The sequence below is a fragment of the Mizuhopecten yessoensis genome, unplaced genomic scaffold (assembly GCF_002113885.1).
Source record: "Mizuhopecten yessoensis strain PY_sf001 unplaced genomic scaffold, ASM211388v2 scaffold11131, whole genome shotgun sequence".
Taxonomy (NCBI): domain Eukaryota; kingdom Metazoa; phylum Mollusca; class Bivalvia; order Pectinida; family Pectinidae; genus Mizuhopecten; species Mizuhopecten yessoensis.
The window spans coordinates 226,890-254,410 of record NW_018408895.1 but is presented as its reverse complement, the minus strand read 5'-3'; the positions used below and the strand labels follow the sequence as shown (position 1 = coordinate 254,410).

At 35.8% G+C, this 27,521-nt stretch overlaps 1 protein-coding gene across 2 annotated transcripts; it reads left to right on the top strand.

The window, feature by feature from the left end:
• Nucleotides 1-254: 254 nt before the first annotated feature.
• On the top strand, nucleotides 255-27,521 carry LOC110466370. 2 transcript variants are annotated; one of them, XM_021522817.1, is made up of 18 exons: nucleotides 255-351; nucleotides 3,685-3,801; nucleotides 4,823-4,879; nucleotides 5,818-6,604; nucleotides 7,270-7,332; nucleotides 7,665-7,835; nucleotides 10,479-10,652; nucleotides 10,927-11,047; nucleotides 11,408-11,541; nucleotides 11,996-12,086; nucleotides 12,679-12,842; nucleotides 13,226-13,428; nucleotides 15,889-17,099; nucleotides 18,464-18,621; nucleotides 19,947-20,092; nucleotides 20,769-20,953; nucleotides 23,297-23,411; nucleotides 25,111-27,521. In XM_021522817.1, exons 2-18 carry the CDS (start codon nucleotides 3,685-3,687, stop codon nucleotides 25,264-25,266), a joined length of 4,053 nt encoding a protein of 1,350 aa, XP_021378492.1. In that variant the 5' UTR covers nucleotides 255-351; the 3' UTR covers nucleotides 25,267-27,521. The 2 variants fall into 2 exon arrangements, with proteins under 2 accessions (XP_021378492.1, XP_021378491.1); XM_021522816.1 differs by having other exon boundaries at nucleotides 10,470-10,652.

Below are 27,521 nucleotides of genomic sequence, written 5' to 3'. Positions count from 1 at the left end.
ATCATGGAGAAGATTGATATAGGCCTAGCCTGTTATCTGATTCATTTACATATGTTAANTTGTTAATTTATATATATAATAAAATTGGTTAAAACAATAAATCAGAGACGTATATATATATATATATATATATTACGTCTCTGCCTAATCAAGTCGGGGGGGGGAGGGAAGGCCGATATGCGTTCCGCTTTATTTCAAAACGGTATTCCGTAGTTTTAATTTTAGTCCGAGTCAATGAAACGCTCTCTTTTTTTGAAGAAAAAAAGCGTTGATGTGATTCAAAAACAGAAAGGCGGGCATTGCAAAAAGAAGATGAAGATCTTATTTAGTTTTTAGAACAAGGTTCCCAAGGTATATATTTTGGTACTCGTATCCTTTCTTATATCCTTGGCATACAAATGCATTCATAATTATTTGCATCTATTTCAATTGCATCATCGATAAATGGTGAGGATGTGATCCACCATTTCAGTAGACAGGTATACTGTAGCCACTGTGCACGGTTTGAATATAAATCATTTGATATTAAAGACATATTACGAGGCCCACACTGATATGTAATCAATCAGTTATATCATATGCAGCACCGATTGCGAATTCATAAATTAAATTGTAATTTAAGTATATCATTCGTGTTTGAATTGATCAGACAGTGCAGTATCTAAGCTTATGTCTTTAGTTTATATATTAGTACATTGGCTCTTCCCCTTATTTAGTATAACTCCAGACGCTCACAGGCTTGGGGTTAGACATTTGGATGACTCTTCCTTCAAGTCGACCGATGCTTCACTAGAGCTTGTAAAGTTATATAAATATATGTTGTTTGGTTCATTTAAAAGAGGAACCATTATTCTGTATCTGTATGGAATACACTGCTAGATCTCAATTAAGGTAATATTGCAGCGGGTGAGAGAGTGCAGATGTAATTAATCGCGTGATTCGAGGGCTGATTTAAACGCCTTGATAGTGTCACAATTGAGTTCTTCTTCTTCCCGTTATGGAGTTGACTCATCAGATGAGTGTCACTACTCCAGGCTCTCCGGCGCATATTGACCATACAGCTTAAAACTTTGCTATTGACATCTGTCTGTATATACATCTAAAATCTGGTATTTACAGTTAAAATCTGGAGTCCTGTCTAGTGCCTGGGGATGAGTCTGGCCACATCAATGGTCTATATGTGGTGCCGGAAACTGTCTACTGTTGGTAATCCTCTGGTATCTGATGGTATTGAGTTCCACATCTTGATCGTAGCAGGGACGAATGAATGTTTATATGCGTCGACTCTGGTGCTTATTTGCCTGATGTTGTTGACTTGGGAACTCCTAGTCCCACTGCTGGTCTGTTGTAGGAGATGATGGATGGGGACTTCTACTAGGTTGTTGATGATTTTGTAGAACATGATGATCCTATTTCTCACTCTTCTCTGTTCTAGTGGTTCCCAGTTTAGTTGCTTAAGCATGGTAATAACGCAACCAGGGTCTCGGTAGTAGTAATTCGCTGTAGCAAATTGTGCTGCCTGTCTTTGTACGTTTTCGATTTGTTGCATTTGATGGTATTGGTATGGTGCCCAGACTACAGATGCATATTCCAAAACTGGCCTGACTAAGGTGGTATATGCCTGGGATTTTACTGCTTGTGGACAGTTCCTGAGGTTACGTCTCAAGAATCCTACTGTTCTTGAGGCCTTGGCAGTTGTCTGATCAATGTGATCCCGCCACGAAAGATCTTGGCTTATGTATACTCCAAGGTACTTTCCACCTGGAACTGTCTCAATGGTGTGGCCATGAAGTTGGTACTTGGTGTCAACTATTTTCCTCTTCTTCGTGTTGTGGATATATGGCGGTACATTTTTCTGGATGGAATGCCATTTGCCAGTTTTTTTCCCACTTTTCTAAAGCATTCAAGTCTTCTTGTAGGATTTTACTATCGTTAGATGTTTCTATGTTCCTGTATATCAAGCAGTCATCCGCAAACAGTTTGACAGAGAAGCTCACACTTTCAGGCAAGTCGTTAATGAAAGTCAGGAAAAGTAGGGGTCCTATGACCGTTCCCTGTGGAACTCCTGAATCCACGTCTCCCTCTGTTGACTTAGCTCCTTCTACCAAAATGTGCTGCTTTCTACTGCTAAGGAAGGTTCCAATCCAGCTTAGGGTTGAACCGCGGATTCCATAGTAGTGGAGTTTGTGAAGTAGACGTTGATGCGGTACCTTGTCAAAGGCTTTCGCAAAGTCAAGTAGTATGACATCCATCTGTTGTCCATTGGAACGTCCTTTTGCAAGGTCTTGGATGGTTGCGATAAGCTGTGTTCCACAGAACGTTTACTCCAGAATCCGTGCTGGGCGTCTGTAAGTATGTTGTGGGTCTCAAAGTGGTCCAAGATGGTAGAGTGGAGAATGTGCTCACTGACCTTGCTGCAGATGGAAGTCAACGAGACTGGCCTGTAATTAGCAGCTTTACTCTTGTCTCCTTTCTTGAAGACTGGTACTACATGTGCCATTTTCCAGTCATCTGGAACAGTTCCGAGATTAATCAAGGTCTGGTCAATGAGGTAAAGGGCTGGTGCCAGTTCGTTGGACAGATCCTTTAAAATCTTGCTGGTACTGAGTCTGGTCCTGTAGCTTTGTGTGGCTTCAAATTTTTTAGGAGTTTGTATACACCTGCAGTTGAGATAGTTATGGGAGCCATAGATGGAGTTACTTAGGTGGTTCCAGTTTATGGGTGTTCTACTCCTATAACATAAATATATGACACTGTTGGAGTATGGTTGTTCTAACTAGGAACGAGTTCCTGTACTGTTTAAACCTACTTGATGGAGTCACAGCTTGGAAACAGTTGAGATCCCCACCCCATACAGGGTTAGACACTAACTGTTTTTGCTTGGCAGTCCACAGGACTAGTTGAATAAATTATTTACTTGTCCTTCATCAATGTAACTAGTCCAAGATTTCCTTAAGGAAACATCGCGATCTACGGCACGAAACATCAAAAGTAATCAACTGTAGGGGACTTAAAATAACTGCCATAAAAATATGCTAAAGGTTTTGGGAAAATTTTGACAATAATCATACAATATATCTCATTTTAAGCAGTTTTCTGAATTAAAAAAAGGAATATTTGAATTTTATAATCATTTTTTTCACAAGTCCAAAGGACCCGTTAAGTTAGGTGATTCACTAGTCCTTGCTGAAATCTAGTCCAGGACTAGCGAACTAGTGTTAGTGTCGACCCCTGCCATAACCATACATAAAATTGCTGGGCATGACAAATCTAGTACAGATATACTACAAAGATTGGCCTTGGGGACTGGCCTATTCCCTAAGATCTCATTTGGAGAATATTTTGACATGATTGCTTAGATATCCAGGTGAGCGTTACAAGCCTTCTGGGCCTCTTAAGCTTGTTACTCTAAAATTTCAAAAATGTAGTTTGCAAATTACCTTGGTATGGCAATAGTGACAGTTCATCAATGAATATAAACATGATTTTCTAGATCTACATGTATAAGTAAAACTAAATATGGGCCATCCAAGAATGAGCTCATAGTGTAGGTTTTGATTTTTCTTTTATGATAATTTTACACAGAATTTTGCATGCATGTACAAAAGAAAACTGTCAACAAAAATGTTACAGCAATGAAAACTGATACACATTAAAAATAATTATCTATTTTTTCCATTCTAGATGAGTCATAACCGGTCACACTTTGGGTGCTCCACTGTAAACACTGACCAATCATCACAGCAGCTCATTATCAAAAATGCATTTGACCGACTATATGAGCGAAGCCCGCTCCCTGAAGTAAGCAGAATATCGAGATGAGGGCACAATTATGAAAATATTGCTTATTGATTTGAACCATACATACTTCCTTATGTTTCCTTTCTTTTGTGGACTAGATACCTGTACTAAACAGGTATAAAAGTCACCTAAAATAAATTGTATATGATGGTTGGTCATGATGGATGCTTAACTGGGGTTTACCTGAGTACTCTTTAAGTCAGCTTAAAGGACCCTTTCCCAATAGAAAAATGTAAAAATAAAATAATAGCATCAATTTAAATAAACTCCTCATGATTGACTGAATTCTAAAAATGCAGCATATCTTGTCATGACTATAGGCTTAAAAAAAGTTAAACAGTCCAATTTGATGCATTCAGAGTTGTTATAATGATCATTCAAATAAAAGGAAGCAACAATTACATGAATATTGACTGTATATATCCATGCATAGATATTTTAGGTCCCTTTTACACCTTATAATACACCAAGATAGTAGTCAAAGCATATCTAAATGCGAGGAGATAGAAGTTCATTTATTATACACCCGTCAAATTTGACGGGAGTATTATGCTATATATGGCAGCGTCCGTAAACTTTAGTTTGTCCGGCAATCTCCTCCTACATTTTTCGACCAATCTCTTTGAATTTTTATATACATTATAATCATGATATGAAGTTGTGTTTCACCTAAAAGAATTTTGATTCAACAATTTTTCCAAAAGTTATTGCCCTTTGTTCATTTCAGTGTTTGATTTTTTGTCTGGAGATCTCCTCCTTCATTTTTTATAGCATGTCAGCTAACCACTCTTGAAATGATGCAGATCTTATTTCAATGTAAGAAAGTATATAACACTATATGGTATTCGACAGGCGTATATTGTTCTGCCCCACGGTACTCTTGTTTATTTTGAACATGAGGTTAATTATCTATATTAGAATCCCAAAAAAATAAAGTGGGAATCCACATCTACGACTGTCAAGTTTCATAAATTGCATTGTGCTCTACCGTTTACCATAATGAGCTGTAATTTTTTTTTAGCTTCTACAAAGTCACCTTGGAAACAGTCCGAAGAAAAGGTTTTCTGGAACAGGCAATGTAAGATAATTTACTAAAGATGTGGTAGAGTTTTTTGTTTTGACATCAGTATTTATATTTCACTGTCGTATTGATCATGATAATACTCTGAACTTCTGATGTTTACAAATGAAGCAGCTTAACTGTCAAGGGTCCAGTGGATTGTGTTAAAACGTTTCATCTCATTCGATACGCGATAGTGTTTATTTACTTATCATTATTATATACTTTTAATATCATGCACCTATACTACATTATACTACATTATACTACATTATACTACACTATATGTAGAGCTAGAAGATGAGTTTTGAATTTTGAAAATTTGTAGATTTAGAATTTGATAAGAATCCTAGCAATAGTGGTAAACATACCAATATTTATATATAAAATACTGTTAAATTGCTGTTAATTAGTGATATGTGGGATCTTACCTAAGTTTGACTTTCCATTTCATATGAGATTTATGAAACAAGTCTTAAGAATTTTTCAATTTAGCGATCCTTTGGCAAGCTAAAATGAAATATTTGTGACCGGTTTCATAAATTTCATGTAGAATGATAACGAGAGTAAGATCCTTTTTATCACATAGTCAAGATTTGTGGCATTTAATCGTGTAAAACGACAATTTTCCTGCAACCTTGACTGCAGTGCAAAAGTTTGTGACGTCATGTACTTGTCCTAGACATGATGTCACAAACGAAACAATTGAAACTTATGACCAATTACAGGTCTGACGGGTCATATATAACATGGGTTAATACGCAAAAAAGTATGACATGGTATTCACTGGATAACACAGTACATTATGTGATGAAATAAATTATGATCACTAACACAATACTTTGATACTTCAAATAGATGGAGTATTAATATGCAAATGATGTATTGATCCATGAGCTAATGTCAGTGTTTCCTTTTGCTTATACAGTAATACACACTTTTTTATTGCCACACAGGCAGCGCCATCAGAAAGATTCAATCAAATATATGCATCGCTGAGGAAAACAAGAAAGCCTGATACATCACTGTCTAATTCAGACCATAGTGCTAGCTTTTCCCACAACAACAGTTTCTCAAATGACCTTGACCATGGTACTCCACACTTGAACAGAAGTACAGATTCTGTATTCAAGAGTCCAGTTCAACGCTGGGTTGACAGAGACACAAGTTTTAGTATAAGTGCTTCAAGGCTTTCTAATAAAAATAGAAGTAACAGTTACATTGGTGAATTTTCAAGGAGATTTGACCTTGAGAAGGATGAGAATGTAAGACACAATATAGAAATGTATGGCGAGAAAAGAGACAAGTCTATTAGAGAATTTCCCAATAGAGTAAACTCACAAGTCGCCTTTATGGACGGTAACTCCAAAGAAGAAGATTTTGTGTACGACAGTGAAAATAGTGAAAACATTGAAGAGGGCTCAGACTTTAGGCAAAGACATCACAATCATTCAGGAAGGGACAGTGGAACTAACAAAACAATGTCTGGAGGTTATAGCAGAAGTTATGACCAAGAGGACAGACGAAATTCTGACCGACTGGAATGGAATTATCATAGGGAAGATGAGAGTACAGGTGTCCAAACATTTGAGAGACTCTCTGGTAATCAAGAAATTCTCCAACTGGCTTCCCCTGTCATACCTATACAAGGGCGTGGACGCCAGCCTCCCCAAACCCAGAGGTCTGTCACGCCTGTCTCCAGAGATCAGGCACACTCTGGTTACGAAGTCTTAACATCAAAAGGTAATACTAAGTGTATACGCCAGCTGATGGTTATGAAACTATAATGTCCTTCATATATTTATCTGGACTTTCAGTTGATTTAAAAGTCAACAGTTGATGACTTCAGATTGTGAATCTTGGGTCAAATCCAAAGACAATTGATTTGTCAAAATAATCAATATTTAAAAATTGGTTTGATTACAAAATAATGATGTATATGTTTGTTTGCTATGTTGACCAATTATAGCATATACAAGTAGTTTGTGTAATCTGAGTCCGAAGTTGTTATTCTTTTTATCTAACTGTTAACTTCATTCGTCATCTTTTTTCTTGCTTGTATATATTAATTTGAAGTCTAAGATATGGTTGTTGACATGAGGTAATAAGGTGCTGTGAAGAAAATTCATAAATTATGTATTCAAATAAGTCATTTTCCATATGTTCTTTAAATATTTGATGTCGCTTTTGATTATGCTTAACATATAATTAATAAGTCTGTATGGAAAAAACACCTATTTATTAATTGTAAATTGGTGATTCTGATGCTGTGTTTAGCATAAATTTGGCACTTCCAACATTTTGATTAATGAATTATGAAATATAGTCAAATAAGAAATGAATTCATTGATTGCGTAATATTGAAGGTTTGATTGGTTTCACATTTCTGACCATGATCGATCTTGCAGCAGAAACCAAAAGAAAAGAAAACAGTGGTACTGAAGACAGCGGTGGGTCAGATATAGAGAGAGGTAGGTGACTCTGGGGAGGTTTAAGAAACAAACAACTGGTTATATAAAGAACTGAGGAAGTTTGTCTTTGAGTTGATTTAATTTACATAGAAATGTCGAAAAAAATCCACCAATATTAATTCATGTTTAGAAATTTGTATTTAAGCAGTCTCTTAACAGCATAATAATAACATAGGATAAGACTCAAGTTGTTTTATTATTTCAAATAAATCATTTATTTATTTTCATTGTTTAAATATATAGGTACTATTATGACTTAAATTATTTAATCTATCAAATATCAGTTATAATCAAGCCTTTGAGTGATTATGATTCAGTGTTTGTAAATGCAGAATATGTGCCAACCGGGTGTGAAAGAGCAGAGTCTGATGGAAGTGTTAGTGACATTGACCTTATACCGAGCCAAGAGGATGAAATTTCTCTCAGGTTGACTGACCACAACAGTGTCAGAGAGGGTCTAGGCTCTGCTGGAGATAATGGCCTCCAGTCTCTCTCTCACAAAGGTAAGGCATGGAACAGGTTGTAATATTGTCATTGTTCTAGTACTTCTTGTATTAGCTTATTTATATAGCTAACTGTCGGGGGGTGGGGAGCAACAGAAATTGGTTCCTATTATTCTGTTAGAGTCGTTTTTACAAGTGAACAGGGAGGAATAGTTCCAAGGCCTGTTGGCATTATACATCCCCAGACAACACTGAAGAAGAACCGTTCCTGATAGAAGGGGCTGTAAAAGAGTTAGTATGGCCATTTGTCATTGGAATATTTGAAATGAAACATTACCTGGTATTTGAGTTTATCAATGAATGCAAATATTCATGCTATAAATCAGCTTCAAAATATGGTACATTCAAACAGTTGTCAACAAAGATCAAGATAATATTTGATACCAGAATCCCCACTTCTACAATAATTCATGTTCTGTTTGGTTTCAATATACTTAACTATCCCTTCTTGATGTGGTATGTCATCAGTTTCGAATCAGTCCTCGATATTTGTAGATGACAAAACAATAGTAATAGTATTGTTAGTGTCACACTACATTAAGGAAATAACTCGCTTCAAGGTATAGTCTTGTAAATAAACGGAAAATCCTCCAAAAGCTTGGTCAAGGATCAGCAGGCCATCTATCCTGATAGCCACCAGAAGGCCCAAATTGGCACCCCTCCTTTTTATTGTGCAGTTGTGTTTTATATTTAATACTTAAAAAACATCAACTGATGAATTTTATAATAAATATTTATTTTATGAACAATTGAAATTCAGACTTAAGGATCCCCGTCCCTCCGCCTAAAAATGTAATGAGGCATTGTTTTTTTTTCTACGCGCATCGTTATTGCATAACCAAATCATTTCAGAACAATAACCCATACCTTGCGGTAGTTTCTTCAGATTTTTTGGGATATCATGAAATTTCGAATTCTTTTTTGATTTTGTTTTTCAATGGAACAAAATAAATTTTATTTGATGCAACAATGGTTTATTAGAAATAAAACACATAAAAAATAATAACAATGTCAATATTGATGAACAAAACACAAAAAAACTGAGTAATTTTCTAACAATAATACTAAAACGAACAAAAATGCCGTCATATAAATCAATAAAATTCCGAGTGCCAATGTAACACGTTTAGGACAATGAAAAGAAAATATAGGTGACAACAAATAAATATCTTGCAGACTTATTTATTATACAAAATATTATAAAGATACAAAAAAAACTAAACAAAAAAGAGAGACAACTCTTACATTTGTACCAATAATAATTCTAAATCCCAAAAAGTCATATATACAATTTACAACATACAATATAGCACTTTTTATATACGAATATAATACAGTAGGCATTACCAACCATTAAAATTACTTCAAATTACCAATATAAAACAAAATTGCACATTGTGTATGAATAACATTATAACAAACAATGTACTTTACTGTGGCATAGCAAAAATGTCACAATGAACAACAATAACAAAGTTTCACATACTTTACACAACAATAATAAATTTCTACATAATAGGCAAATAACATACCATGTTGTGGTATAAAAAAAATCATGCTATATACAACAATAATAAACTTTTACATTCTGAACAAAGCAATAATAAACCTTCACATTATGTACAGATAACAACATACCATATTGTGATATAAAAAATATCACACTATATAGCAATAATAAATTTTGTCACTATATACAGATAACAACATATATTGTGGTTTAACAAATATCACACTATACAACAATAATAAACTTTTACATTATGTACAAATAACAACATACAATATTGTGGTATAAAAATATCACATTGTAAAAATAACACTGTTGTATGTAATATAAAAAATGAACTTGAAATATAGGCCTATTTGGGTATATACATGTACTAACAAATATAGAATATAATTCTGACTATTGTGATGTATAAAATACCTCCCAGGCCAAAATGTCTTTCCTGTCGGGTATTGCACAACCGTAGCCTAGAAACGCATTCCTTACAACCTTTCTGGTCCAGGTATTCAGATAACATCACGAGTTCAACCACTCGTCTACCCTGCGACCAGGTTAAAAAGTTATTGATGTATTCGTGATCACTAGTACTGGAGGGATCATCGTCGGACGTCGGTGTTGGCTCATCAGTAAAACTACCAGCGTCTCTTCAATGTGTGAACAAAATCTATTCAAGGGAAGATAACAACATTGTCGACATGGTAATCAGGGGCAGGTGACTCGAACACTGAAAAATGACAGTGGAAATCTTTAGTGTTTTGCTCTGGCTGGGACGGGGATCCTTAAGTCAAGACTGTTTAACGTAATCATTCATGGTCTCAAAACCTGGACTCAAATTATTTTTAAATTCTTCTCTAAACTGTTACCTGAGTTTCATCAAAATAATTCTTGCTTAAATCTCTTGAGCATCACTTTGTAATAGTGTCCATAATCAGCTGCACTCACAGTCTCCTGCAATCTGTGGCTGATCATGATGGAAGCTTGGGGTTTTCAGAAGATAATTCTGTAATGTTTATTGCATGTTATGTAACTTGCTATGTTTTGATTGGCCAGACCTAGCCAACTTTGATTTTGTTGTCATACTATATAGTGTTTAACTAGTGTTGCAATGTAATGACCTGACATAGAAAACAAAGGTACAGAGACAGATACAGAAGAGGAAGATCCTCCGGCAAATCCTCGATCCACAGCCATGGCTGGTGAGGACACAGCAGAGGAAAATGGCAATGATGAGAAAGGGTCAGACACTAGAGAGGACAGTGAGGAGGAGACAACTCCTGCTGCAGAAGACAAAACAGAAGATGGACAAGGTATTTGATGTAATATGTTATACTTTGAAACAAATGTGGTTACATTGTATATAGGATCAGTGTTGTGCAGCAGAACTTCTTTCACTGGGGCTTTGGTATTAGGTACTTATGTGGTAATTTATATGGAAATCATGTCTTCTTGACTTCATATTTGGTAAAAATATTGAGGATTACCCCAAGCATATTCGATATTACCTTTAGATACACAAATGAGCATTCACTTTTGCTTTAGAGGAAACCATAATTAGTACTATTGTTTACAACTTATTAAAAGATACCTCAGAAAAAGGCAGTGCAGCTGGTACAGTGGTCAACAAAGAGGAGCGGGCTCTGTATGAGTGGATTATCAAGCCTGTGAAGACAGCTAAAGGAGTTTGTGTGGAGGGAAAACAGAGGTAGTGAGAAACAAGGAAAAATAAAAGTTTTAAATAAAATTGTCATTCTCACAGAAAACACATTAAACACTTTTTTCAAGCTTCTACTATTTGAAAAGGAATAAAAAAAAATCATATATTTGCATAAATAACTTAAAATTATAGAAGAAAAGAAAAAATCAGCTCATATGTTGTCATCAAGTTGATTTTCGTATCAATAACAAAAGCATTGTTCTGGGTATCCAGAATTTTTCAACCATGGAGTATCATTTAATATGAACGATAGAAAGGTACATAGAATAAATAGATTATTATTGAATGTTTTCACTAATAAAAGAACTGGGATTCATTCTATTTGATTGGTCTCTTATCCTTTTACAGTGAATTAGCCAATGAGGAATTTTGGAAAAGTTCTGTCATCAAAGAAAGAATAAGTAACACCAAAATACAAACAGCATCTGGCACTGTGTATAAGCTGTTCGGCAGTATAGACAAGGTTTACGCCTTAGACGAGGGTAAGTAGATATAGTTTACAATGTGTATACCTTATATGGTGGTGATTAGTAGTATTCCGTACATGATGTTATTACGGGGCAGCTTAAGGCTGCAGTTTTTAGCCCTCATCATCAAATGATGGGCTATTCAAATTGTTTGTCATCTGCAATCTGTCTGTCTGTTTTCTGTTCTTAAACAGTTCTTGTTATCGCTATTTCTCAAAAAGCGCTGCACAGATCTTTCCCAAATTTCGTATGAAGGCCCCCTTGGTCTATAGTTGTACATGCTTCATTCTGAGACTGATCTGAAAAACAAGATTGGCATCCAGGAGTCATCTTTGTTTTTAAATTTAAAGTTTGTTAAATGTATTTCTCAAGAAGTAATCAACAGATGTTTTTGAAATTTTTGATGTGTAAATTTCCCTTTGTTTGATATTTATTATTTTACTAATTTTTATTAATATTTTTTATTTAGGTTTCTCGAAAAAGCTTGTGCGTGCATTCAAATTTGGTTTTCCTAAAAACTGGAAGCAATTGATAGCAGACCACTTTGATGAGACTGAATTGTAAGTATCCACATATAGTCACTGTTTTAGTGTAATTTATTGTGAATATCTACAATTTCCTGATAATTATATAGTCTATCATAATTTAATACTTGTAAGTACATGTTTATGGCCATCCTTATATAATTATCACACATTACAGTGTTAATATATTGGTGAACATAATATATCATGCTTGTTTCATTTGCTGTACTCAAGCTCCACAGTCATCTAACTTTATATGCTGGTACATCTTCTGGAGTACTACACCATCATGTCACATATAGATCACTGTGACCTATTTTTTCACTTTACTGACTTTGGTTAGACATTGTATTTAGTTTCATTTGTGTGATAAGAATATGTGTTTAGCTCCTTTTCTTTGATATTGCTGGTCGCAAAGTCGTCAGACTTTATATTGAGATACTTCATGAAGAGTATTACATCATCTTGTAAGATGTAGGCTGATGTGATCCGTATTTGCTGCATCACTGACTTGGGTTAATCTTTGCATTAAGCACCTATCTATTTCCATCAGGGGTATATGCATTATTTATAAGTATTTTCTTGTTAAACTTTGTCACCAATTTAGTATTTTATTCTTTCTGATTAGACATAACGATTCTGAACAAGATTGTAAACAGGAAAAATCTGTACACAAGAAGCCAGATTTGAAACATAAATCAAAGACAGTGAAGCAGAGGGAGACTAATGAGAAGTTAAGGACACCAATTAATCCAAGAAGGACGAAAAATGCGGAAAATTCCAACACACTTGGTAGGATCTGCTTTTTACAATATTACTTCCTTGGTTAAATTATGTTCCATGCTAAAGTGGTAACTTGTTTTATGCAGATTTTCCTCAAATTTGATGTCCTATATTTTATTATTTATATATATTATTCAAGGTTTTAAATAAGAATTACTGGAGCTTTAACGTTTTAAAATAAAGAGTCCAATTTTGTTCTCTCATCTCTTTTAGGGCATGACAAAGAGAAAATTCAAAAATTGATTAAAAGGACTCTATGAATATATTGTTGAAGATTTTGATACTTATTTCATTTTCATTAAAGATGCAAATCTGTATTATTAGACTGGGGTACACTTCTACCCTTCTTTTGGTCAGCACACTTCATGGCTGGTTTGTTCTATTTTCTATAGTATGTACACCAGAAGGTCAGTTTGTGGATTTGACCAACCTTACTAAGACGAGGAGTGGCCGTATGGTCAAGCCACCGTTATTTTGGTGGATGGGCCAGCAAATAATGACAGACAGCAACAAAGTAGAATTGTCCCAGGTCACATCCCATGCCAAAAACCACATAGAGGGTATAGCCCATATCTATAGTGGTAGTACGAGAAAGGTAAATACACAGGGTATAGCCCATATCTATAGTGGTAGTACGCTAAAGGTTAATATACAGGGTATATCCCATATCTATAGTGGCAGTACGAGAAAGGTAAATACAGAGGGTATAGCCCATATCTATGGTGGTAGTACGATAACAAGGTAAATATGCAGAGTATAGCCCATATCTGTAGTGGTTGTACGATAAAGGTACATACACAGGGTATAGACCATATCTATAGCGGTAGTACGAAAAAAGTAAATATACAGGGTATAGCCCATATCTATAGTGGTAGTACGAAAAAGGTCAATATACAGGGTATAGCCCATATCTGTAGTGGTTGTACGATAAAGGTAAATACACAGGGTATAGCCCATATCTATAGTGGTAGTACGAAAAGGCAAATACACAGGGTATAGCCCATATCTATAGTGGTAGTACTAACAAGGTAAATGTGCAGGGTATAGCCCATATCTATAGTGGTAGTACGAGAAAGGTAAATACAGAGGGTATAGCCCATATCTGTAGCGGTAGTACTAACAAGGTAAATATACAGGATATAGCTCTATCTATAGTGGTAGTACGAAAAAGGTAAATATACAGGGTATAGCCCATATCTATAGTGGTAGTACGATAAAGGTAAATATACAGGGTATAGCCCATATCTATAGTGGTAGTACGAAAAAGGTAAATATACAGGGTATAGCCCATATCTATAGTGGTAGTACGAAAAAGGTAAATATACAGGGTATAGCCCATATCTATAGTGGTAGTACGAAAAAGGTAAATATACAGGGTATAGCCCATATCTATAGTGGTAGTACGAAAAAGGTAAATATACAGGGTATAGCCCATATCTATAGTGGTAGTACGAAAAAGGTAAATATACAGGGTATAGCCCATATCTATAGTGGTAGTACGAAAAAGGTAAATATACAGGGTATAGCCCATATCTATAGTGGTAGTACGAAAAAGGTAAATATACAGGGTATAGCCCATATCTATAGTGGTAGTACGAAAAAGGTAAATATACAGGGTATAGCCCATATCTATAGTGGTAGTACGAAAAAGGTAAATATACAGGGTATAGCCCATATCTATAGTGGTAGTACGAAAAAGGTAAATATACAGGGTATAGCCCATATCTATAGTGGTAGTACGAAAAAGGTAAATATACAGGGTATAGCCCATATCTATAGTGGTAGTACGAAAAAGGTAAATATACAGGGTATAGCCCATATCTATAGTGGTAGTACGAAAAAGGTAAATATACAGGGTATAGCCCATATCTATAGTGGTAGTACGAAAAAGGTAAATATACAGGGTATAGCCCATATCTATAGTGGTAGTACGAAAAAGGTAAATATACAGGGTAAAGCCCATATCTATAGTGGTAGTACGATAAAGGTAAATACACAGAGTATAGCCCATATCTATAGCGGTAGTACGATAAAGGTAAATATACAGGGTATAGCCCATATCTATAGCGGTAGTACGAAAAAAGTAAATATACAGGGTGTAGCCAATATCTATAGTGGTAGTACAATAAAGGTAAATATGCAGGATATAGCCCATATCTATTGTGGTAATACAATAAAGGTAAATATACAGGGTATAGCCCATATCTATAGTGGTAGTACTAACAAGGTAAATATGCAGGGTATAAGCCCATATCTACAGTGGTATTACGATAAAGGTAAATATACAGGGTAAAGCCCATATCTACAGTGGTAGTACGATAAAGGTAAATACACAGGGTATAGCCCATATCTATAGTGGTAGTACTAACAAGGTAAATGTGCAGGGTATAGCCCATATCTATAGTGGTATTACGATAAAGGTAAATATGAAGGGTATAGCCCATATCTATAGTGGTAGTACAATAAAGGTAAATATGCGGGATATAGCCCATATCTATTGTGGTAATACAATAAAGGTAAATATACAGGATATAGCCCATATCTATAGTGGTAGTACTAAAAAGGTAAATACACAGGGTATAGCCCATATCTATAGCGGTAGTACGAAAAAAGTAAATATACAGGGTATAGCCCATATCTATAGAGGTAGTACTAACAAGGTAAATATGCAGGGTATAGCCCATATCTATAGTGGTATTACGATAAAGGTAAATATGCAGGGTATAGCCCATATCTATAGTGGTAGTACGAAAAAGGTAAATATACAGGGTATAGCCCATATCTATAGTGGTAGTACTAAAAAGGTAAATACACAGGGTATAGCCCATATCTACAGTGGTAGTACGATAAAGGTAAATACACAGGGTATAGCCCATATCTAAAATAAATTTCAGTCATTTGGTTTTTTCCCAGAGATTAAATGACAACTGAATGATACAGACTACTTGGTGTACATGCTGAATAGGTAAATACATTTTCTGTTAATATAGACCTCAGCGAGATTATACAAGCCATAGATTGTAGACAGACCACAATGTTTATTTTGTTATTTCAGGGGAAACAGACCTCTAGCCTAAATAGGTCCTACGACACCAAGAAAATCAGATTAAACAAGTCTATGAATAAGACTGTGGGGAACGTTCTTGAAATAGAGAAATCATATGGGAAGGTTCCAACCACTAAAGTTAACAGGTCAAGAAAAAACAAGTCTTTCACCAGTACTTCAGAGGTGGAAGGTTCTAGACAAAATAAAAAAATGGACAGGAGAAAAGAGGGAAAGAAGGACACTGACAATTCAGTAGGTGGGACAGATGTGGACAACAGTTCCAAGTGTTCTGATAGTGAAAACATGGATCCGGTAAAAAATATTGAAAAGACACTGCAGAATTCTAAAAGAAATCGTCTGAAGCAAAAATCTCAAAAGGACAAGTGCTATGATGACAGTGATTCAACGTCAAAGAGAGAGGAATCTCAAGGCAGCGATGTTTATACCATCAGTAGTGACGACGGAGAGACCAGAAAACCCCGAGTCAAACGTGGCTCGTCCAAACATCAAACAAAAAATACAAGAAAGACAGTAAGCTTGAAAGATTTTTCAACTGGGAAACAGAGTCGATCAAAATCGAGTAGTGATGAAAAGGAAAAAAACCCAAACCATAACAGTGTCCAGTGTAATAAAGAAAGACAGACAGAAAAAATGCAAGAGGTCAGTCAGGATAGTGAAGAAACAAATTTCCGAGTAACCAGATCAAGGGTTTCAGCAGGAGCTCCAAATTATTGCACTTCAATGCGTTCTCTTTCACATAAGAAAAACTCAAAGGTCACACGTTCCAGGTCACGATCACAAGATGCAGATCATAAAAGATCAAGGTCACAAACAAAGCAAAGCGAGCCGTCTCGTAAGTCATCAAAGGCAGAGCAGAAAGTCTGTAACCACTCTGATGGTGAGAGTGATATTGACAAACGTACAATACCTTTAAGGAAACCTAGGCTGACCAAAAGGAGAAACCCTACGACTGTTTTGGACTATTCATCTTCAGAGGAATATGTTCCACAAAATAAGAAAAATAGGATAAGGAAAAGGACCACTTCAAACTTCAACAAGTCTCGCGGTACAACAGAAGATTCAGACAGTGATGATTTCAGTCAAAGGACTGGAACTGTAGTTAAAAACAGAACAATGTCTCGCCTTCAGGACAGAAAGGAGAAAAATGGTAATGAAGCCGGCAATGTCTGGTCATCCTTAGAGGTCAAACGCCTGCAGCAGTAAGTAGACCGTAGTTTTACAGATATATAAACTGTTATTAGGTCATTTTGTCAGTATCAACAGGGCAGCTCAGTGTGAAGGTCCAACTCCAGTAAAAATCTATTTACATGGGATCCAGTAGCAGGCAGATTTATTGCTTTCTGATACTTAGGGGATATAAAATCTATTGTATTTTGAGATGTTGGATGTTAACTGACATTTTTCAGTTCTATCAAGTTTAGTTTTACTGGCATCACAAAGTTATAATTATAATTTTCCTATTAGTATAACAGTTTTCATGTTTTAGCTGTGTGTTACGTATATATACATATACATGTGTTATGTAAGTGTTGCATATGTTATGTGTGTTACATGTGTTAGTTGTGTGTTACATGTGTTAGTTGTGTGTTACATGTGTTAGCTATGTTACATGTGTCAGCTATGTTACACGTGTTAGCTGTGTGTTACATGTGTTAGCTATGTTACACGTGTTAGCTGTGTGTTACATGTGTTAGCTATGTTACATGTGTTAGCTATGTGTTACATGTGTTAGCTATGTTACATGTGATAGCTATGTTACACGTGTTAGCTATGTTACACGTGTTAGCTATGTTACACATGTTAGCCATGTTACACGTGTAAGCTGTGTATTACATGTGTTAGCTATGTTACACGTGTTAGCTATGTGTTACATGTGTTAGCTATGTTACATGTGATAGCTATGTTACACGTGTTAGCTGTGTGTTACATGTGTTAGCTGTGTGTTACATGTGTTAGTTGTGTNGTGTTAGTTGTGTCTTACATGTGTTAGCTATGTTACATGTGTTAGCTATGTTACACGTGTAAGCTGTGTCTTACATGTGTTAGCTATGTTACATGTGTAAGCTATGTTATACATGTTAGCTATGTTACACATGTAAGCTGTGTGTGTTACATGTGTTAGCTATGTTACACGTGTTAGCTGTGTCTTACATGTGTTAGCTATGTTACATGTGTTAGCTATGTTACACGTGTTAGCTATGTTACATGTGTTAGCTATGTTACACGTGTTAGCTGTGTCTTACATGTGTTAGCTATGTTACACGTGTTAGCTATGTTACACATGTTAGCTATGTTACACATGTTAGCTATGTTACACGTGTAAGCTGTGTATTACATGTGTTAGCTATGTTACACGTGTTAGCTATGTGTTACATGTGTTAGCTATGTTACATGTGATAGCTATGTTACACGTGTTAGCTGTGTCTTACATGTGTTAGCTATGTTACACGTGTTAGCTATGTTATACATGTTAGCTATTTTACACGTGTAAGCTGTGTGTTACATGTGTTAGCTATGTTACACGTGTTAGCTGTGTCTTACATATGTTAGCTGTGTGTTTCAGGGCTGTAACCAGTATACGAGCAGATCATCCAGACTTCTGGGACTTGGTGCAACAGAAAGTGATTACAAAGACATTAGAGCAATGCCAGGAACACCACTGGAAGGACAGTATGGCAAGAAACCAGAAAACAAGTAGGAGGGATAAATCAGTAAATAATGGTTAGTTGATCAATCTAGAAACCGTGCAGACAGTTGAGGTAAATACATACCATGGGTAGTTGAGAAATTTTGCTGTACTGTATCAACTGCTGAAAGCCACCATTTTTTGTATGCAAAACTTTTACCCTCTGGGACAGTAACATGGGTGACCCATGCACAAGCAAATTTCAGCTATAAAAGCAAAAATAACAGTACAGTTCTACTAGCTATGTACAATCTTTTTTACCCATGTTGAATTTGTCCTCTTGTTTGGAAATTAAACAAGCAGGGGGAAATGTTATATTTTCTCCTCAAATATAAGTATGTAACATTTTTTCAACCATGCTCAAAGGATTTTCCCTCAAAAGTACAAACATTTCCACAGACTGATAATAATAATAATAATAATAATAAACAACTTTATTTACTGAGGATTAAAAAACCCTGATTTAGCCAGAGGCTTATCTCGCTCGGGGTCCTCTATATTAGTAAAATGTGTTAGTTTTACATAGTATTTCTTTAAACATAGTTATATAAATTCAAAATAAATGACATCTAAAATATAAGTTATGAGATTGCTGAAAATATTACATGGAATTATATAGTACAATACATCAAATATCACAGATCATCAATGTTGATCAATGTTGGGTTAAAGTGAAACTAAATACTCATCTTTGGGGTCACTTACATGGATCTCTGAAGTGAAGGTAAAATACTTATCTGATGTCACTGTCATGGATCTGTAAAGATTTGTTTTGGGTCGCTGGCAGTAAATCTCCAATGTATAGATGAATACACTGATTGATATTTACTTGTCTGATGTCATTGCCCTGGATCCTGTAGCCTGAGCGCGGAGCCTGTAAAACACACTAGTGACAGTATAATCATGATTTTGTTCATCACATCACTACAAATCAGTTTCATGATGTGTCAGAGTCATAATTGACTTCGGTAACAATTGTCATCTGGGCTTCACACATAAACAAGAAATTTGCAGACAGTATATTGTAGTTAGCAGTCTTGAATTATTTTTAATTGCCAATTAAATGACAATAAAATTTAGTTATATCCTACAATTCATGTCACCATTTGTCCAGAGATGTTTTGGCATTATCAAAGGATTTGGCAATAAATTGAGTGCAGTGTTATAAGGAATCATTAAGATAAAGAGAGAAATGGGACCTTGAAATAATTTGGCGGTAAGTGAGGAGGCAGATTAAATGAGGGGCATTATATTGAGGTTACAGTACATGAATTGTTACACCTCAAATGAATTACCAATAGAAAGATGTATAGATGAATATTGTTTAGAGTAGTATACATACACTGATACCTTTTTACAGGAGTCTGTGACAAGGTGGTGTTAACGGCAAAGCAGGGCACGATGAAACGGAGGCAGCAGCTGAGGAGTCTAATGGAGCAGCACAATGAAGGGCATGAGGATGACTTGTGTGACGGCACACCATTCAGGAACCGCATCAAGAGCAAGGTGAAGGTCATTTATGTGGTGATGACACAAACACTCAATAGGCATTATTAATCTGTTTTTTTTAGCAATGACAGTATTCGGGGTCAAAGATCAGGGCCTGTATTCATGAAACTGTTATCATGCTCAAGCATGGATTTTGTGCTCAAGCATAATTCCTTGTTCTTTTATAATTTAATGAGATCATCTTATTTTGTCAATGATTTGGAAACAAATTGAAAAGATTTAAAGCTAAATTCTGTTTCAATGTTTACATTTGACTTTTTGATCGTCTGTCATGATTTAAGTGAGTTTCAAAAAAGTTGGTTTGAGCACAAAATCCATGCTTGAGCACGAGAACGGTTCCATGAATACGGGCCCAGGTCACTGACAGGGACTAACGTTTTCCTTATCATGGCCTTCTCTTTGTAACCTGCACATCTACAAACAGGATTAGTGCTTCTATTCACCGCCTTCTGGTACTGATCACAACAAATACTTAATGTTTATAGCTGATAATGTTTATCAAATAAATCAACTCATTTTACCCAGGATTTTGTTCAAGGTTTGTTTGACTTACATAATGAAGTTCTACTGATATTATTCCTTATTAGCATTGTACTTACATAGGGCACCAACTTGCAAACAAGTAGTGTGACATCCAAGACAGGTAACATGTTTTGTTGTCTCCCTTTGTCAGGTGCCACGCATGGGAGAAGGTAGTGAGGATGAAAATGAGGAGGAACTCTTTAATGAAGTGAAGAGGCAGAACCCTAACATTGCCAATCGGTTCCATACCCCAGTACCACATTTCCACATTGAACCAGTGTCCCAGAAGAAAACGCCGTTCAACCCACTCATTAGCCCAAACGAGCCTGTGAACAGGTATAAAGTACAGCAGTCATAAACTTGTTAAAAATTATATAGAGTCCTGGAAATATTTACCTTGGTAACAAGTTACTCATCTATTGTCTGTTAATGTCTGACATTTGACAGGGTTTTGGAATTCATCCTTCACATTAATATTTGACATTTTTCAGGGTTGGGATATATGTTCTCTTCATGCTAAAATTTAGCATTTGCAGACATTTCTAAAGGAATTGAAATTATATACCTCTACTTATCTAGACATGATACATAGTCAGCATATCTTCACTAATTAGTCCCCTAAAAGTTTTCGGGGGGGGGGGGCTATAGGTATATAGGCATTCCTTCTGTCCGAGTAGTTTGAGTGCAGAGTGCAAGAATAAGGTCTCTGTGACCTTTAAAAATGTATGTCCGGTACATATCTGCTATACTATTTCAACTGGAGTAACCAAATTTGATGTACAATGACATGTTGGGATGGCGAAATGCAGAGTGCAAGAATTAGGTGACTGTGACCTATGACTTGACCTTGACTTTTGAAAATGGTTGTCCAGGGCATATCTTCTATACTATATCACCTGCTATTTCACCTGGAGTAACCAGATTTGGTGTACAAAGACATTTTGGGATGGCGGAGTGCAAGAATGAGGTTACTGTGATCTAAGACTTGACCTTTCACCTTCACTTTTGAAAATCTTTGTCCGAGGCACATCTTCTATACTATTTCAATTGAAAGGGGCCGCAGTGGCCCAGTAGTTAAGGTGTCGGACATTCTGCTACCACTAGCCTCCACCACTTAGTTGCGGGTTTGAGGCCTACGTGGGGCAGTCCCCAGGTTCTGGCCGTACCCCTATAACATAAGAGGCCGCTGGTTGGCCTTTTTTTCTATCAGATTTGATTTTGATGACTGCAACCTCTTATTTCCGAAGCACTTATTCTTTGATGCAGATTCTGTCTGAAATTCGGGCAGAAAAATGTCGGCTTGAATAACTCAATTAAGTGGTTCACAGTTTATGACAATGATGTCTACTCATGGTTCATATAGAACATATCCGATATGTATGCCAAAGACAAATATATAGTATATTACGGAATCGAACACTCAAAATTCATGTCCATGTGGTTGTATCACTTCTCTGACCTACCTTTACAACATGGCTTCTTAGGTTGATACAAAATAGCATAGGGGATTTCAAACGGAATGAAATGATACAGTTTGTATAACGTTTGTAGAACATTGCATGTAATCCATTTTGTAAGTAACCGGGAAATCAGGGCCAATGTTGTCTGCTTCACTTTGAGCTTACTTCGAAAGAGAAAAAAACTAATTATTTATGTCTTTGACACGGAATTCTTCTCATTTAATCATGGATTTATGGAAAGGAACATTTATTGGACCCTATTGAACAGTTAAATGTATGTAAATTCGCTATACTTTTTCTAAATCTGAACTTTGAAAATTTGATCGCCAGCATCAGGAAAATCAGGTATGGGCAGTTAGAGGTTATGCGGCGCCTGTCAAAATTATCTGCCATGTAAAACCGCTAACACTGTTGGAGTAGTACTGGCCGTAGGTCCGTGGTTTTTCTCTGGGGACTCCGGCTTTCCTCCACCACCAAAACCTGGCATGTCCAGATTGGGATGGCAAAGTGAAGAGTGTAAAAATTAGGTCACTGTGACTGTTAAAAATGTATGTCTGGGGCATATGTTCTGTACTACTGGTATTTCATCTAGAGCACCAGATTTGGTGTACAAAGACATCTTGGGATGGCGGATTGCAGAGTGCAAGAGTAAGGTCACTGTTACCTATGTCTTGACCTTTGATACCTTTACTTTGAAAATGTTTGTCGGGGCATTTCTTTCATACTATTTCACCTGGAGTAACAAGATTTGGTGTACAAGTACATCTTGGGATGGCGGAGTGCAAGAAGTAGGTCACTATGACCTCACTGTGACCTATGCTGCCTGACTTAAGTATATTGTTCGTTAAATATAGAACATTACCGGTGGGGGACTACAGATTGCCTTGCAAAACTTTGCCTTGGTTAGACATGTTTCACAGACCAGCATTTTATTCTCAGGTCAATAAAATTCTTGTCCAGACCACAACTTCTGATTACCTCAAGAATTCATAATTAAACTTCATAGATGTGTAAATATGACCAGGGGGAGTGTTACATAACATTCTCAGGTACATACACATATAAAATCAAAGTATTTTCAACACTATAAACAACTATTCCCAAGGCTTTGATATAGTCACAGTATCACATTAGGCAAGGGGTTGGGACTGGTTATACCTTGGGCTCCCTAGCTCATATAGTTTTTTGATCATAATTATGTCATCTTGATTATTGACAGGAATGAAATGGATAGATACATACACAGAGTTATGAAGAGGAGGCGGTTGGGTGCAAACAAACAGAAAAACAAGGATGCACTTAAAACGCCAGTACACAAACCTACATCTAGATATGTAAGTATGTTAACTAGGACTATTAGACGGTAAAGTATTAATTTGGTCTGTGTGAAGAAAAGTATTAATTTGGTCTGTGTGAAGAAAAGTGTTAATTTGGTCTGTGTGAAGAAAAGTGTTAATTTGGTCTGTGTGAAGAAAAGTGTTAATTTGGTCTGTGTGAAGAAAAGTATTGATTTAGTCTGTGTGAAGAAAAGTGTTAATTTGGTCTGTGTGAAGAAAAGATTTTTTCATTAGTTTGACCTCTCGGTGAATCATTATGGTATCAGTCATGTTGATTAGCTTTGATGGCCTCCTCCCCGTTGAGACATTTTTAATCTTTTGCCATATGCATGAACACTATCTCAAAATATACATTTGAAATCTAGTCCCAGGGTACAGATTTTTGCTGTCATATTTCATTTCCATTGGAATCCATTGTCATCAGTCTGTCCAAGTCTATAAGCAGACTATTGATTGCGGTATGTGTGGAAAAACATATTGTAATGTTATTCATATAGGAATTGAATCTGGATTTTTTCAATGTTAATGCAAATATGAACGGGGGGAATTTACAAACACACCACATGCGTGGCCATAAACGATAGAACATGTCACTTGTGAAAATGGTGTAGTCCACTCATTTAAAGTATTTATTTTCAAAAATTATAATCCTAACAATGATAAACAATAAAGATAATAAAAATATAAAACACAGTAGATCTAGAAACTTTGCCCATGGTGAGTTTGGTTTATATAAATGTGTACTGAAACAGTAATGGCCTATTGAAAAATGGGAATTTAGAAAATCTTAGAAGTAGTCTTATAAAAAAAACACCCAGCTGTTCATTTTTTTAGTAACCACTGTTTTTTGTGTCACATGTGCTACTATATAAACCAATCACTTGTAATAAAACACAAAATAAAATGTGAAATTATATCACTATGTTGTAGCTCTGTAATAGTCATTTTGTCTTAGTCGGATATTAAGTTTTTATACTCACCAAATAGTGAGAGGGTGGGGGGGGATGTATATAGCAGTTGTTCTGTCAGTGCAATCTGTGGGTGCATCCGTCCGTAGGACGTAGTTTGTGTAAACGATATCTTATGAATACTGAACACATTGAGCTCATATTTACACTGTAGTATGGTAATATCTAGTTCTACACATGATAAGATTTTGGCGGTCATCAGTGAAGATTAAAGGGTCAAAAGTCACACTTGACCAGTTTTGAAATAAAAATCTTGTGTACAACATATCTATCATTCATCTTTACACCATAATATGGTAACATGGAGTTCTACACCTGATTAGATTTTGGTGGTCACGGGCACACAGCCAGCTGTCTGTAGTTAAAAGCTTGAGTAAAAGATATCTCGGCTTTAGTCAGAGCAAGTTTTCCTTGAAACTTCCTTGAGATTTGGTTGAGTGTACTGCTGTCGGAGGTAGTTCTCCATGTGTCTTTTGTACTTTGGAGCAGTTCAATCTTGTTTAGCAGCTAGTTGTTCATAAAGAAATATCCAGACTGTAGTTCTGTGACCAATAGGGGTAGTGTACACATATGTGTGTGAGAGATATAATTCAGTTAACCCTAGATTACAATTATAGTTGGGTGGTACCTGTGTGCTTCTTACCTGTATCATCTTATATATAATTAGCATGTACCATTAATATTACTCAACTAGATCTTAAAATTAGATTGTTATTCCCTTCTTTCAGGACAAAGATGATGTTCCCACCCCTACAAAGAAGCTGTTTGACGTCACTCCAGGGAATGTAGACAGTTTGCTGATGGCCGACGAAAAGTCGGACTCTGATAACCACGCCAACTCAGATGAAAATAGCGACTACTACTGGACAGACATGGACCAGTGACCAAGCACTAATTTCAGAGAGCGAATGCACCATGAGCGAACATAAATGTATTTGAACAACGAATGAGTACTTTATGTGATGTTAGATAAAGCTATGTGTGTGGTACTGTGCTTTTCAAACACACCTACAAGTGTGCTTTATATGCATGTTACCGTTATAATAATTACTATTTAAATGATTTTCCCAGATAAATATTCAATTTTGCTTGCTGATATCTAAAATGTTTAATGATAGTGGCAGACAAAAATGAGAAGAATGAAATATTAGTGTAACATTACAATAATTAAATTTCGTGCCATATTCTTGTTTCATATTCAGTAGATAAAACCTGATAAGTTTCAGCCATAAAGTAGTTTGGTCAGATATTGTTATGCGACCATATTCCGTGTAACAAGGTTCTGTATTGTATCAGTTCAAATATATACCAGTAAAAGCTGGATATTGATTGGCCAGTGATCGACCAGAACATGTCAAATTAATGTGTACCACCACCGACGGGGACAGTCAAAATCTGTGTAGTCTTACCATCACCCATGTACTACTGACTCATCAATTCTGGTGTACTTAAATAATATCATACTTGCACTGTAGTTGACATTGTGATGTTGTGAACAACATAGCAAGAGAGTTGTACTTAATATTTGGTATGTTATACTTGGGTGTAAGCTAGAAATTCCATATTTTTTATAGATCCTGGTGTAAATATTGCTGTTTAGATTAACATCACCCAATGTGTACAGTTACAATGTACAGGAAACAGGGTTTACAGCTTTGGATATTGCAATTTTTTCCACTTTAGGTTCAAAAGAAAACAATGGTATGTTAAGAGAATTGTTAAAACCTCATACTAGGCTTCTTGTATATATTGTACACAGTCACTTCAGTAGAAAGGTGATTGTATGTTTAGAGTCTACTTTAGTTTATTACTGCTGAAGTGTGACCTCGTACGCAGTCACTACAGTAGAATGGTGATTGTATGTTTAGAGTCTACATGAGTTAATTACTGCTGAAGTGTGACCTCGTACACAGTGGCTATAGTAGAATGGTGATTGTATGTTTAGAGTCTACTTTAGTTTATTACTGCTGAAGAGTGACCTCGTTCAGTCGTTACAGTAGAAAGGTGATTGTTGAACACACTGCAAACTTAGACTGGTGCCAACTCCTTATCAAAAACCCTGGTAAGGATTTTTCACTGACATTATAGTGTATATAATTATGCCAATAATAAGTCTTACAAACAGTACTGTAGGCTTATGTACAGGTAGGAGAGAGGTTACATAGCTCTAGCTCTCATTTCAGTTATGTTTTAATAGCTATTTTAGACAAAAGTTTTTAAAATTGTGTGAAAAGTGCCGTTACTGGTAGGATGCTTATAGATTTTAGAGAGCACACAATTGCTGTTAAAATCTGCTCTGGACATTTCCATTCTGTACAGTATACATCATGTCATTTTCTACCTCTGATAAGCTTGTATATTTTTTCAGTGTTGAAGAGATATGTACTGTTGGGGTGAGCAAACAATTTGATTTTGAGCAAGATAGGAATCCATGATGACCTGCATTTCTAGTTTATTGTTCCTGTGGCCCGACACCAAAAAGATTTTTAAAATTATTTTTTTTGCCAAAATTTAGTCGAGGGGTGTATTTGTAAAGATTTAGATGAGACATGTACAATCCAAGACTTCATTTCTGAGGTGTGTATTTTTAAGATACCTGCAAAGCAGCTTGTCTTATTATTAATATTTGTAAATACTGTATTGTGTCCTGATTCGTTATAGTGGGTCCCCTTCCTTGAGACATTAAGTAAATGGTAGTCATTAAGGGGTAGAGTTGGATATTGTATAATGCCTTGCTTTCTCTACCTCTTGACCTCTGCTGTGTTTTTCTGTTTGTACATATGTAATATAATGCTGTAGTCCTAATAACTATACCAGAAGGTGCAGATTTTAAACACCTTATACTTTCTATTTTAATGTAGAATTTTGTCATCTAATTTTTGTTGTTGTTGTTGTAAATTTTATTCCAGTGCATTTTTATAACATTGGTATAATTCACATTGCAAGTATTGATTGAAGAAACAGGAAATATTTAGATGGGAATCTTTCTATTTTTGCAAACTAATGGTGATGTGAAAATATTGGTGTCAGCAATGCTGTTGCAATATGTCATATTTCCAAGTATGGCAGTATGTTCATGCCTACCTTTTATATACAGATGTATATTTTTTTGCATTAAATTTGTAAAAACAGGATTAGA